The sequence below is a fragment of the Drosophila montana genome, unplaced genomic scaffold, assembly GCF_035044405.1.
Source record: "Drosophila montana isolate Dmon_TW-CO22-7 unplaced genomic scaffold, ASM3504440v1 contig_3729_1, whole genome shotgun sequence".
Lineage (NCBI taxonomy): Eukaryota > Metazoa > Arthropoda > Insecta > Diptera > Drosophilidae > Drosophila > Drosophila montana.
The window spans coordinates 85,695-101,149 of NW_026998615.1; the positions used below are offsets into that span (position 1 = coordinate 85,695).

At 38.3% G+C, this 15,455-nt stretch overlaps 1 protein-coding gene across 1 annotated transcript; it reads right to left on the reverse strand.

Annotated features, from left to right (window-relative positions):
* Positions 1 to 11,528: 11,528 nt before the first annotated feature.
* Positions 11,529 to 15,081, reverse strand: tj (traffic jam). The gene has a single exon (XM_064693060.1). The coding sequence runs from the start codon at positions 14,730 to 14,732 to the stop codon at positions 13,239 to 13,241; it is 1,494 nt and encodes a 497-aa protein (XP_064549130.1). The 5' UTR covers positions 14,733 to 15,081; the 3' UTR covers positions 11,529 to 13,238.
* Positions 15,082 to 15,455: the final 374 nt, after the last annotated feature.

Below are 15,455 nucleotides of genomic sequence, written 5' to 3' on the forward strand. Positions count from 1 at the left end.
TTTTAAATTATAGACGAGATCGAGGATTAGATATGAAATACAAAGGGCAGTCAATGAAAGCCTAAGGAAAGTATTTAATTTATTTATCAAATCAATCAAGCTCTTTCTATTCTACAATACGAAAGATTGTTTTTGAAAGATTTCAAGATTGTTTTTGACATACCAAAATAAACAAGTAAGAGGTTCTAGTCGGGAGCTCCCGACTAGGGGATACCCCGAACCCTCTTCTTCCGACAGGCGATAGGTATAAAATGAAAAATACTTCATATATATATACTACTCTAGAAGCTACACGTCAAGTTTGGTGACTATAGCTCATATTATTTGCCGAAATTGCTCAAAAAAACAGGATTTCGATATAGATTTTTATCGATAACTTAGAAACGGGGCAGGTTATCGAATATCGGAAACAAAACCGATCTGCGCGGGCATTAGGAGGATCTACAGCTAAAATTTCAAGTCTCTAACTCTTATAGGTTCTGAGATCCTTGCGTTCATACATACGGACAGACGGACTGACGGACGGACGGACGGACAGACAGACGGATATGGCTAGATCGACTCGGCTCTTGATGCTGATCAAGAATATATATACTTTATGGGGTCGGAGATGCTTCCTTCTGCCTGTTTCATACATTTGTACAAATACAATATACCCTGTTTACCCATTTTTAATGGGTTCAGGGTATAAAAAGAACGCATATATTCCAATAGATTTAGATGAGTTGTGGTGAATTTATTCACATCAAGGCCAGTTTTATCCACACCGTTCGAATGTAAAATATTATTATTTTTGAATATAAATATGAACAAAACCGTGAACTGATTAAGCACATTAACCCAAATTTCGATTAAAGAGAACTCCTTAAGATATGATACTGGTATAATCTGACGAATTGAGGTTCCCATCAAAATCAAAAAAGGTATATCCTAAGGGCGAGACATTATTTTTTATATTTACCACTATGAATTTTAAGCAAATAATTTAAAAATTAAATCTAGTTAAATATATGTTTCGATGCTTTGAAGAGGTACGACATCCTGATTGGCGACAAGGCAACCCGTTTTCCTAAGCCTTTTCCGCAACCTGCCCCTGAAAATTGCACTTAAGTGTTGTTTCAACTGTCAATTTCCGGTTGCAGATTGTGTGTGAGTTTTGCTTACATTGTTGTTGAAACAATGTGCACTTAATAAACCCATGCAAATGATTTTACCTATTCACACACATGGCTTAAATGCCGAGCCAAGTTAACCACATCACACATGGCACACACATCTGAGCTCTCTGGTTAGCAATTAAATGCTGGCCAAAATCTCAACCCCTGACTCAAAATACCCCCAGCGCGGTATTTACATGAAATGAGGGTCATTAAGTTGCCCAGTTCGACAGTTTATCGATGAGAATTGCTGGTCCCGCTTGCTGTCCCCTTTCCCAGTTGTTGTTGTTGTTGTTGTGTATGTGTGCTAATCTCTTAATGCGTTTAGCGCACATTTCTATTTGCTTAATGAATTGTTACCGAATACATTCATTTCCATTCTTATTCCCGTATTCGCATTCGCATTTATTCACCCAGCTCATTGCTGGGTCATTTGTCGACGTTTGTCTTTTGACTTTGGCTTTTGGGATGGGGGGAGGGAGGGGTGTGTTGGAGACTGGCCTAAAGTTCTTGCCAACAGTTAGCCCAATTAGGCTGATTGGAGCATGGTCAGTGTCAAGTTAATATTACTTTTTATAACAGTTTGACTAATCTGTTTAGTTATACTTTGTTACTTTTAGAACATTTAATTTGTAATATTATTCGAATAATCTTTAAAACTTGGCTTAAAATTATTTTATATGAAATTTATACCATTTTTAAATATTTTATTTGACATAACAGTATAACAGTTTTTTAAAATTTGGTGTCTCTTGTAAAACTGAACATAAATGATCATACACTTAATTTTGAAACATTACCGTTATATTACAGATTTTATCAAATAGTTTAAAAAAAACATGTCCTCTATTGTAATAAAATATGTAGTTCTGTGCGCATTGACTGTATAAATGAGTGAATCGAACGTATGACAGTTCATAGCTGTTGTATAACAGTTTTGAAAAATGTATATTGGTCAGCGTGCATGGTTATCTGCGTTTTCCTTCTTGTTCCTTGCAGCAAACTCTAACGATCGGATTCTTGGTGATTCCTTTGCTGTATTAAAAACATGAAATAGTTTCGTACACTTGTATAAAAGTTACATATGTAATGTCGTATAACAGAGAGAATCCATTTATTAATATTACGCTATGGTATAACAGCGAAAATTGTTTTTTATGAATAATATTTCAATCTGCTTTGCATTAAATTTATACTATATTGTTGCCATGGTAGTTACAAGCGTTGCAAGCTGTATAACAGTTTTAAGCTATTCTTTCCTGCAATCCTCTCTGCAAGTATTTTTATTTGGACACCCCATTGTTTCTTTTCCTTTCTTTTCCATTTCCAGAGCACGCTCCAGTAAGCAGCAGCTCGAAAGAAAGTAGTCCAATTATTCAGCCACATATGACATGTATCCTGTTTGTGTATCCTTTGTATCTTTGTATCTGTTAACTGCAGCCGCAACATATCTATAAACAATAATTTTATTACCCTGCCGCGACAGAGCCGAGGAAGAGCTGATGTGAGCGATATGCAGCGATTGGTTACGGCATAAATTACAATCAAAATGAATTGATATGCGTGTTAATAAAGGAGCCAGTTGGCAGGGGCGGGCCGGGCCGGGCCGAGCTGTATAACAGACAGAAGCTGTCATGTGGGGGAGGGGGGGCAGACAGGAAGTCTGCAAGTTTGGCAACAGCCACCACGAAATGGCGGCATTTCGATTTTACGCTTTTATGATTTCTCGATTTTTGAGGGGCGAAAAGAAGACAGCCGAACGAGACTCGTATGGGTAAACGTAAGAGTATGAGTGCGGTCGGTCTCTTAATTAATAAGCTCTGGCAGTGTGTGTGTGCGTGTGTGTTTGTATGCTAAATATTTGCCAGGCATAAATTAAAGACTGCCTGTTTACGGTCAGGTACAGTTGCCACACCAATTAACAAACCGGCGCAGAGCTGATTGAAATGTACGTACAATGATTGTATAACTAATTGTTGATGGCCTGGACTGAACTGGACGGTCATCCTCTGAATGTGTAATTCAATATTAATTAAATCATCAAATTGCATTTTGTGCGAGCACAATAAATAAATTAAAAGCCAGCACTTAATGCTGATCTCTGCAATCGATTTTCTGTTTGGGCACCTGTACTTAAATATAGGGTATATGCAGTTTTATTATGGCTAATGTAACATACTAAAATTTGGTAAATTTTTAAGTTAATAAAAAAACTCAGACATACAAAATTGTTTAATTAAGAACACTTGCCTTGCTTAAAAGTATATTTATTGTGAAATACATTTTATTCTCTTATAGCTAAATTTATATAAATTGAATACTACATTTGGTTAACTTTCAGCTTTAGAGCTTTAAACATCTGGGAATTCCCGAAACTAAAAGTTAAGTTAGGTTTTATTTGAACCATCGAAAGTTAAGTTGACTTTGCAACACTGGCTTTTTTTAATAAACATTAAGTAAGGGCAATGGTAATAGATCTGATTCTGCCTTTTCCAAGGTACATCATATTTAAGTCGTTCATTTATTTTATTGATTACTTTCCGTTTATTTTTTATATTGTGTTCTGCCTACCTTTCGATTTATTGCAAATTCAGCGTTAAAAACAATTTGCACAAATCTTTTTTCCCCTTATTTCTGATAACATTAAGCTGTTGAAATTGAAATGCAATTTATTATAAACATTTTATGAAAATGAAAAGAAAAAAAAACAGAGAAGTGCATTTAATTTTAACCTTATTATGTGCTGAAATTGTTGTCAGAGCGGCGCGTGTAGTTTTTCTCGAGCAGCTTATAGAAAAAATTAATTTCATATATATATATGTATATGTGTATGTATCTGTATGTTTCTTTATAAGAGCTTAGCGTAGACCCTCGTAATCAGTTTTTTTAGTTTTCCGCCCGTGGTTCATTGACCGACTCAGACGACCCCAGAATGCTGACACGAGCACTTCGTAACGAGCAGCCGCTCGCCCCTCTCGCCACCAGACTTATTTTGCAATCGTAACGTGTCTTTCTTTTAATCAGCACAAATCTACAGGTCTTATAGAGCACCTCAACCCCCTCGTAACCCCTCGTAACCCACGAGTCGGTTATAAACAGATGCAAAGTCGAAGATTCGCTTGTTCGTCTGGAAAAGCTCGTCCAAACCTTACCCGATGACTGTTTGGGATTGTTTATGGAGCAGGTTTCTGTTGAATTCCAAATGTTTATAAGACATCATCGTGGAACGATTTGATGTTGTTTATGTTCCCACGCTGGTCTAACATCTATTTTTTATAGGGTCTGGCAATTGGATTAGCCTGTGAATTGTAGAACATGACACGGTTTCTAAATAAATATCGATCCATTTGTTTTTATTATGTTCTGATAAACATGTGACAACTTTATTATAGTAACACTTATCATACAAAATATATTCACCTATTTATCAATTACGAAATGATCTTCAATTGATAGATATCACATCATATCATCCTACCTCTACAATTTTTGAGTTTAGGATTGTTTCGGTTTTATCAGACTTTTTCATCAGAAAACATTTATCTTTGAAATATTTTCAGAAATATTCCTGGCAGATTTTCTAGGAATTTGGTAATGCAAAGCTTACATCTAGTTGTACTTAAATACATACCTTAAGAGCTACATATATATATATATATATATATATATATCTACCAGCATATAGCCAGATATATAGTTGTGCTCATTACTCATCTACTTTTTATGCTGTTGCCTTTTTGTTGTCATTTTATATAAGACCCAAAACAGCGACATAAAACTGCCAAATTGGCGGAAAGTTAACACCCAAAACAAAAAGAGCTACATGAGATATATATATGTATGTATGTATATATGTATGTATGCACTTATACAAAAAATAAACTAGAATATGTATGAATGCACCTGCTACTACCTGGTTGGGGCTTGAAGCTACCGCATTCGCCTCAAATTCGGCTGCACAACCTTCTTCATCGAAGGTTGACCGAAAAACGGGGTTCTTAAAGTAAACCAAATGAAAATTGCGCTGGAAAACTGTGCGAAATCTTATTTTCTTTTCTTGTTTTTTTCTGCATGCAATTCGCAATGGTAGTTGGGCCAAATTTTGTGGCAAGGGCCAGCCCAATCCTCATATGCTAAGCCAATGAACCGTAGACGAACCCCCAAAAGTAGACTACACCAAAATACAAAAAAAAAAAAACCAAGTAGAAAAGCCGAAATGTGATTTAATTTATTATTACAAACGTTAAAAGGAGTCCAGATCGAAGGCTTACTCGATTTACGGCAGCGCATCAATACTGCAAAGGGGGAAGGTGGGCGGGGCGACTGGCAAATGAGTTCCATTTATATCATTGGTCATTACGGAAATTATGCGAGTCTGTCCCCGGCCTGTCCTCTGACTGACCCGCACGGAAACGGGTATAAAGCGATAAAGATACATGGCAAACGGAACTGGATATCGCCTTTAGGGAACGACAACTGCACGGGCAAAACAAAAAAAATGAGAAGAAGAACGAAATGTACGAGTTTGAATGACACGGAAAAGTCCAGTTCAGTTCAGTCCAGTCCATTGCTTCGCTGTGTGTGATGGGAGGGGAAGTCGTAAAAAACAGCAAAGCAGCCCATCAATAAAAATGCAAGACAATGCCACACAGAATGGGGCGCAACAAATAAAAAAAAGAAAAATTCCGAAAGCGTGTCAGCCATGGGAGCCTGAGCGAAATGCTCACAAGTAGGTTTATTTTCTATGGTTTTTTTTTCCTTTTTGGTGCCACAAGATGCCAGCCGGAGATAGGTGCTGTAGAGGAACAGCCAAAGAACGGCCCGATTATCATGCGCCTGACTCGATTTAAATTTAAGATCCAACTGTTATACAAGATGTTCATAACTGCAATACAAGTGGTACAAGACTTGGGTTTAAGTAACAAGCTAAGATTAAACAAGTATACAACTGTTATAAAACTGTTATATGGCGGTGATGCAAGTATTATATTAATCCTATTTAATTGTAATACAAGTGTTAAAAAACATTAATTTACATACAACTGTTATACAAATATTAAATACCATACATTCAAGGTGTTATACAAGTGTTGCATAATGGTTATACAAGCCTAAAACAAATGATAAACGTGCGAATTACTTACCGTATATGTTGTGTGAGATTTTTTGTTTCAAATATTTTCATGCCATTCTATTTTGTACTGTTAAACTGCAACATCGACTGCTATACAACTCCTTTTTTGCATATTAATAATACTATTTCCACATAATATATGGGGCAAAAACTTAGTGAAGTAAATATTTGGCAGATTATTAATTTTCATTCATAAACTGTTATATGATTTGCTGATATAGTAAGGCGAAATAGCTAACTTATTATGCAGCTTGTTTATCACTCAGATGTAGAACAACTGTTATACGTGAGAACCAGATGCCAGACAAGTTTGCAAGAGTAAAACGTATGTAAGAGCTAAATATCTAAAACTCAACAGGTATTATTTCTGTTATATAAGTGTCATACAACCGCGTATCAGGTTTTTTATACGCTTATTGGCTTTTTATTTCCTTGCCGACAGTATTTTATAATAATTTTATCTATTACCTTGAATCCTTAAGCTCTCAAATAACTCCTGATCTGTGGGCACTCGAGTGCTGCGACATTTGCTTGCGCTCAAGTGCATATTAAACAATAATTATTGAATTCTAATGCAAATCGCAAATCGAGCTCGAAGTGACTCAAGTGGCTGGCCAGGATGCTGGAGCGGTGGCAGGCGCTGGGGCAGGGGCAGGGACGGGGGCGGGGGCTGTACGCAGCTCGTCAAAAATGAAATTTATAGACACGGCGCAAAGTGGTAATGACAATCGGCCGGCGCTCAGGGTCCAGTTCGTGGGCATAATCACAGCCAAAGGGCGTTAGAGGAATGTGTGTGAGGGCGGTGACCGGGCAAGTTGTCAACATTTATTACACACACCAACACCAACACACACACACACACATACACACGCAGCGCTTGATTATGCTGCGTACTGTTTTTATGCCTGCAGTGCGACGTGTTGACGACCTAGATGAGGTTTGAGTTTTGGGGTTGTTGCGTTTTTTCTCTGCTCTTCTTTTTTATGCCTCAAGTGGACGGCGACGCGCTTAAGTGGCTACATGCCACCCAACCCCACCCATCTTCAGTAAGGCACTCCTCCTCGTTGCGTTTTGTCTCTTAATTCAATCGATAGTTCACACATGTAATCGCATGATTGGGGGCTTCCTGCTTTCTCTCTGTTTTTTCTTTCTGGCGTCTATTTTTATCAGGTTTGCATGCCGCACACGTAGCGGCGACATTGTAGAAGGGCGGGGCAGATTTACTTGTGCTGGTATTCCAATTTTTGCGCGCTGACTTTAACCTTAAATCGTTAAGACATCCTCAGCGGCCACTCACACAATTTGTCGCGTCATGCCTGAGGCTCTACATGCTCAACTCCCCCTTTTTTAGCCACTCATTAGCCTAATGAAGCGCTCCACTAGCCACTTTCTATGGCGCTTCAAAAGCTCATTAGTTCATTAGTTTACGCTTTGTCCGGCAAAAGTTTGCTGCTAAATATGCTCGTAAATCTCATTTGCAGGGCGAAGCAGCATGAAAAAGCCAAATTTATCGCGCCAAAGGACAAGTGCCAAAAAGTTTCGCCAACGCTTATCAATCATTGACGTATGTGATGCTGCGAGCAGGGGGGTGGGGGAAGGGGATAGGTACTCTTATGGTAGTAAAACTCTAAAAACTTAATATATAAAAGTTTTCATATCCTTGCAATTTGATTATGCGAATAAAAATACTTGATATCTTATCACTTATTTGGTAAATGCTTATTTATGATCTGGAAGAGATATTTCTTATAAATAATATAAAAGAATATATAAGCATATGTTTATAAATATAAAAGAGAATATATAATAGAGAATTTTTATACCCTCTGTGTCGCCATCAACACATATATTCCTCGTTCCTCTCTCTCTGTCCGTTTATATAAAACCGACTAAAGAAACTTTGAAAGTAATTCACTTCAGGTTCAGAATAAGGCTTTTCTTAACTCCCCTTTCTACCGCTAAATCAATTAATATACATTTTCAGCCTGGCCTCCGGTATGCCAAAATTTGGCAGGATGATTCTGGTATAGATATGATCAATTTATTGGACATCTTACTTTCATCCTTCTTTACCTTTATTTAATAAGTAAAGGCAAACAAATTGAATACCGTTTATAATTACTGAGTATATCATAACAATTGACTGATAAACCTAAAATAAAGTAAGAACTAATTTTTCTTAGTGCGGGCAAAAACTCATATCGAGATGTTGCGGAACTATGTATAGGGTATAACCGAGTCAAATACACACTCTCTACTTGGTTTTTATACGCAGACTTGCTCGTTTTAAGAAATATCTCTTTAAGTTATAGGTATCTAAAATAAGAACCCCAATATTTCGGGTATACTTGAACTTAAATGTAGCTCGAGATACCTTCTAATTAATTAAATATGCCAAACAGAAGATATTTATACGAAAAGTTCTTATATTTCCTGATTTTTATAGGATTATAATAGTTTCAAAAACCACCTAGTTGCATAAAGATATAGTTGAACTAGTTTGGTTGATTGTTGCTTTAGGCCATTTAAAGCAATCAAATCAAATCTGGGCTGTTGCATGCGCCGCTTTCATGCATAAAAAAAAAAGATGTGTAATTCGAGACTTCCTGCTGGCCACAGAGCCGTAGCCGGGGCCAGAATGACAAGCGTATAAGCAAATAAATAATAAAACCAAAAGAAATCCAAATAAAATGGCCACTTGGTGGACATTGACAAAGCAATCATTATGAAGCGCATATACATGTCGTCTATATATATATATACATATATATTCATATATGCGACAAATGAAATTCGTCAAAAATTCTTGCGCAACTTTATCGCGTTGTCGCCGTCGCGTTCTCCATTACATAAAGAGAAGCCGATGTCCATGGAGTTTTTATTTTAGGTTCGCTGGAACACAGGAAACTCACAAAACGCTGAAACAATAATAGAAATAGAGAGTGTAAGACTAGAAGATACCCTTTTAACGTATGTATAGCATACAATTGAGTATATCTTCGAATAGATCAAGATCATAAACGAAAAATTCAATTAATTTTATGTCCCATAATGAATGTACAATTCATTATATATGAATTAAAAAAAGGTGTTAAGAAGTTTAAAAAAATCAATACAGTTATTGTTGTTGGTCAATCTTAGAAAATGTTCTATAAGTTTTAGTAAAGGTGAAATTTTTCTAAAACTAAAGTTAAAAAATACTATAGAACCATTTCAAACATTTTCAATAAATAAAAAATGTACTCGCAAAGCAAAAAAGATTTAAAAAATATTCCACTGAAAATAGAAAATTATATTGAATACATAATAATTATATTGCCAAAATTATTTTTTTCTGATTCCGGAATCATAGATTTTCGTGTTTATTTAATGCATTTAAAATATACAATATATATCTAAATTAAATATTTTCGATCGATTATTGTCTTTTATTAAACTTTTTTCAAACTCTTCTCTTTGCTCAAAATGTAGTCTTCATATTTATTTAATTTCTAAAATCCATCTGTAAAGGTAGACAGACGCACATCGCCAATCTGACTAGGCATAGGTATAAATCATATGTAAATTTCATAGGGTAGCAGACAGCTTGCTTACACGCTGCGAAGCCAATTTTGATTAGTATCAAAAATATAAACAAATGCCCAGTCGGTGCCAACAGCTGGTCAAGAGAAATGAAAACAAACAATCCAAAAATTTGGCATCGAATATCGAAAAAGTTTTATTAATGAATACAAGAGCAAAGTTTGATCTTAAGCCTACAACTCGCAACCACTTCACCGAATTACGCTGAGGATCCTTCGCCCCTCCGGCTGCTGTTTATAAACGGAGACGTTGTTCCCTCTGTATCAACACAAACACAATCTGTGGATCGCCTGCTCGGGCATCTGTTTGGACATTATACGGACGCAAGTGGCCATCGATTGTTTGTTGACACAATTTTCGATCCAAGCAACTTGGGCATCCGCTGGAGATGCTGGAGCTGGATCTGAAGCTCGATTTGTTTAATTTAGCGTATCGGGTTTTGCCACTGTTGCTGGTGGTCGGTCGCGTATATCAATTGCCAACAGACCACACAAAATTAAGTTCCATGGAAGCTGTTGCATACACTATATCAATTTGGTATATGAATCCATTCCATATATATATATATGTATATATATTCATGCCTAGTTTGTTATGCGAAGGAAAGACAGATATTCAATTTATCAGTTTACTTACAGAATATAATTTCAATTCATGTACTCAATTTGATTGAGAACATTTAATCACGTTATAAGCAAATTGTCGCTGTATAAAATGATACTCGGTCTTAAGCCTAGACTAAGCATTGCCTGTTTTAGTATCTCGACCGAAGGTCGAATTGTAGTTTGTAACTAAGTATAGCCCAAACAAAAATCAGATTGTAATCCAAAGCGCTTATCATTGAGAAATTGATTACCTGAGTTAGGTGACGTCAATTATAGCTGCTATGTGCTCAATGTGATTCAATTGTGGCTATAAAGCATGAGCTATGTAAATTTACTACTTAGAGCTTGATATTGGGATAATAATCAAGGAAACCCTTCTAAAAATGAAAAATGAATGTATTCCAAATATAATATTATTATAATACCCCGTCTAGCTACCTTTTTTGGTTACTATGGCCATCGGCTAAGATCTCACCTAGCCTAATACTTTTGAAGAGGTTCTGCTCAGGAATTCGTGGGTTTCCAATTAAATATCTTAGAAAACGATTGTCATAAAAACTGATTATATCTTTTTTATAAGATTTCTTGGATTGCTTTTAAGTTCATATATTTTTGAGGTCACGTCAACGAGCTGTTTAGCGGGATTATCTAAATATTTCAAACAATTTAAACAAGTCTTTAATATTTTGCTTAATAAATGGAAACGGCAAAATTATATTTCCTCGAGTTACTTGGACGTTTTTTTTTGTGATTTTTATCAAGCAGCAAAATTGAAATTAAAATTATATATTTAAAGGTTCCTTGAGGAAATATTTATGCCCTAAAAAAAATTAGAACAAAACAGTACGCTCATCAAATAGAAAAGCATTTTAGAGTTAAGAACACATTCGAGATATGGTTTTATTTTTTGAAAGTTGTTTTTTTTTTGCATTTATTACTAAGTTTTATTATGCACACTTAATCTATTCACAATTGTTGTCGTATTCAGTATTGTATTCCTTAAACATTTTTATTTATTAATTTTTTTTTTTGTGTATCATAAAGACAGACATCGAATGTTTAGCTTAGAATTTATACAATTTGATTTGTATTTACAATATTTGTTTTTTTTTTGTTTTTCATTGATTTAATTACATTTATAGGACTTGGTTTTCATTAGTATTTTCAACTGTTTCAAGTGCTTGTGTTTAAAACATAATACAACCTTTAGTTTATAGTTTTTCTTATATATCTTTTTTTATTGCATTTGCAGGGTATTACAGGAGTGTGTATGCGTGTGTGTGTGTGTGTGTATGTGTATGTGTTTGTGATATGGAAACCAAATGAAAGCGTCTGCTATGAAACATGCTATACAGCTATTTAGTCTAACCCTATGTATAGGGTATACGATATTTTGGTTGTTGTTGTCATCTCTCACTTAATACTAGAAAAAACTAAAGCTATAACTAATCAACAAATAAGCGTGTGTTACTAACTCGTAATTTGTAATACAATGTTGCGATCGGTCGATTGATCATTAATCAGTAGCTGACAAAAATGTTTGTTTTATGTTTAAATTCCTTTTTTCTACAATTCATAATCAATAATTTGAACTAAGTGTTCGGGGTGTGCGATCTCCACTCTCTCTCTCTCTCTCTCTCTCTCTCTCTCTCTTTCTCTCTCTCTCCCTATACGACAGCCAATTATCAGCCAATGTTCGATTTAAATCGATTCGTATCGCATCGATCGATAACTTAACAAGAACTTACAAAATTATTTGGAAATATTTTATTGTCACAAATTGAAAGTGAAAACGATTTGTTTAAATGAATTCTGAGGTTTATAAATGCATGAAAATACCTTTTTTTGCAGTAGTAAATTGATAAGGGGGACGCTCTGAAATAATCCACATATGAAAATATTAATTAAATTATAATTTAATAACTAAATTTTAACAAGTTTTCCAAAACGTGGTTTAGTATGGAACTTATTAAAAGGCATGAAAAAAAATTCAAAAATATAGGTACACCCTATTTAAATATAAATATAAAAAAATGTTAAGGAAACCTGATATTGTTCCCTGCATTCTTTTTATTTATTTTTTAAGTTTTCTTTGAGCTATAATTTTTGGGAAAAGTTTATATAATCAAAGATGATTTAAAGTGATTTCATGTGTAAGCTAAGCTTCATATATTGTGTATTCTTTAGGCTTTTTTTTATTTTAAGGATATTTTTGGGAAATTATTTTGAATTTCTTTCTATCTTTTTTCAAGTTTTTAGACATTAGGGATAAAATGATTTTGAAAACAATTTTTGTAGACAATCAAAACTATAGAACAAAGTATTTATTTGTGGGCTAAACCATATTTTAATTTCTTGGGGGTTTGCTTGAAAATATATTATTTGAAAAACATTTTCGAAAAGATACCATAGTAAAATATGATATAATAGCAAATATTGTTAACGGGATATTATTTAGGAAACTATAGTACGGTCCCAGGGAAACTGTATGTACGAAATGTGTCTTATATTAACGGGATTTTGAATATGTAGTTCAAATTTGTTGGGGAACCCTTTTCACTTGTGGACTATTTTGGCGTCATTTACCAGATCAGATTAGTTAACCACCTGCTGTGGCGGCCACTGCGAATGCGGATGAGAATGCGAGGCACGATGCGGCGGCAGCGACTGTGACTGCGACTGAGGCTGCTGCTGCTGCTGCTGCTGCAGCGGATGCGAGTTATTTGAGGTGGAAGCCGTTGGAGCCGCCGCCAGTTGGCGTCATAGATAGAACTCCGGTGAGCTTTGACTGTCCGCGCCGGCGGCGGCGCCAGTTCTCTGCTGCTGGAGGCGCAGCATCAGTGCGTCGCGTTCCTGGCAAACGCGCGAATACTCCATCTTGAGTCGATGCAGATCCTGGTTGAGCTGGCGGTTGGCCTTCTCCAGTTCGTGGCGCTGATGCAGCCGCTTGGAGCGGCAATTCTGTGCATACCCACGATTCTTTAGCGTGCGCCGCTTCTGCTTCAGACGCACTACCTCCTCCCGTGGGCAGCCGTGCAGGCGTTTATTGAGCTCTCTCACAGTCAACGTGGTCAGCATGTCATCATTGATGCAATCCTCCAGCGTGGCATTGCTGTAGGCACCGGAGCAGGTGCGTGGCGAATTGTTAGAGCTACGCGACGAGCTCGCCGAGAGCGGGCGGCAGGGCTGCAGAATGGAGCGTACACAGCCACGTGAATTGGAGGCGCTGCTGGCTCCGCTGCTGCTGCAAGCTGAGGGCAGCTGTGGCCCACAATTGGTGAGCGTCTGACATAGGCTGCCGGGGGCACCACCGGTAACAGGGCCAGGACTGCCCGCATACGAGTTGGCGGAGTTCGAGTGCATATTAATGGGCAGCGCGTGCTCCAGACTGTGAAAATGATGATGGGCATGATGCGGGGGATGTTGTGCCTGCATATGCCTTGTCTGGGCATGATGATGATGGTGGCTCTGCATCAGCGGATGTCCATGATGATGATGTGCCGCCGCAGCGGCGGCATGCATGGCATACTCCCTTTGACGCTCCCACTCCTCGGCCTCCTCCTGTGTGCCGGGACAGGCAAGCGGACGCAAATCTAGCGGCTGTTGATCGGCACGCATCGAATTGGGCAGCCACATCATCTCCTGACTGAGACCCACGGCGGCCACATTGGCGCCGGGATTGGCGCGTCCGGCATGATAATGATGCGCATATGCCTGACTGGGGCAGCTGCTGCTGCCCGTGGGTGAGCCCACCACGGGTGGTGTCTCTGGCGGTGTGGAGGGCACGCCGCCAGGCACAGTAGCGGCAGCGGCAGAAGCGGCGGTGTTAACCAACACAGCTTGACCACCAACGGGATCGCCCACATAGCCCTCGGGCGGCGGGCTCAGCGGCTGCAAGCGCCGCTCGTCTATGTGCCACTGATGTCCCGAAAAGGAGCGCAGCTTTATGTGCGATACAGAAGCCAGCTGGGAGCCGTCAGCTCCGGCCGCTTCCGGTACAGCAACGGGTAGTGGCAGTGGCAGTGGCATTGGAGGCGGTTCCGTCTCATCATCCGCTGGCGGCTCAGGGCCATGCACTGTCGTCCATTTGGCCGGCTGTGGTGGACTGTGATCCTCGCGCTTTACATGCCCAATGGCGGCAACGGTCACCGGCGTTAGGGTTGTTACCGTGTTGCCGGCCACGCCTTCGCCCAAATGATCCAAATTAAATTCCTGCAGGTATGACTCGGCGATGGTGGGATCTTCCATTTTCATTGGATCGCCGGTTCACATACAACTACGGGTGGGTTGGGTTGGGTTGGGGCGGAGGGGGAGTTGCTTTAAGTTAACAGTTATCAGGGGGCACTCACGCACTGACACTGCTCCAATTTGGGTTTGGTTTAACTTGCTTATGGGTCACACTGCACTTATCTGGGTCTTAGCTCTTGCGTTAAAAATTTATAATTTGTTTGCTTAAATTTTTTTTTAAATCTCTCAAATTTGTGTTTAATTTTTCTGAATTTGGCGCGAGCGCGTTTGAATTGTGTTATTATGTTTTATTTCCTTCTTTTGCCGCTCGCTGCGTCCAGTTTCAAAGAGTTAACGGTGGCGACTGAGTCTGGTTCTAGTCGTATACTTGACTGCAGGGTGGCCCTGGCCACAGAATGGCCGCGACGCGCGCATCGCCTCAATTCGATGTATATGTGTGCGACTGTGTGTATGTGTGTGTGTGTGTGTGTGTATTAAAGAGCAACAACAGCTCCAAGCGCTGCCAGCTTGCACGCCATTCGCTGTTGAGCTCCTGCTGGAATTGTAAAAGCTTAGCCGCAATAACAACAACAGGCGCTAGCGGCGTGAGAGAGATTTTGGCACCCTTGCACCGTTAAATGTTTGCTGTCAGGCGCTCTCTCGCGCTTCGCAGAGCAGTTCAGAATGCCTCTCATCTTCTGCACAGTGGCACACTATATAAAAATAAAGATTAATTAAATTTTTTAAAGA

What these genes read in the sequence shown, in the direction of transcription:
- tj (XM_064693060.1), bottom strand. Translation starts at nt 14,732, where the DNA reads ATGAAAATGGAAGATCCCACCATCGCCGAGTCATACCTGCAGGAATTT.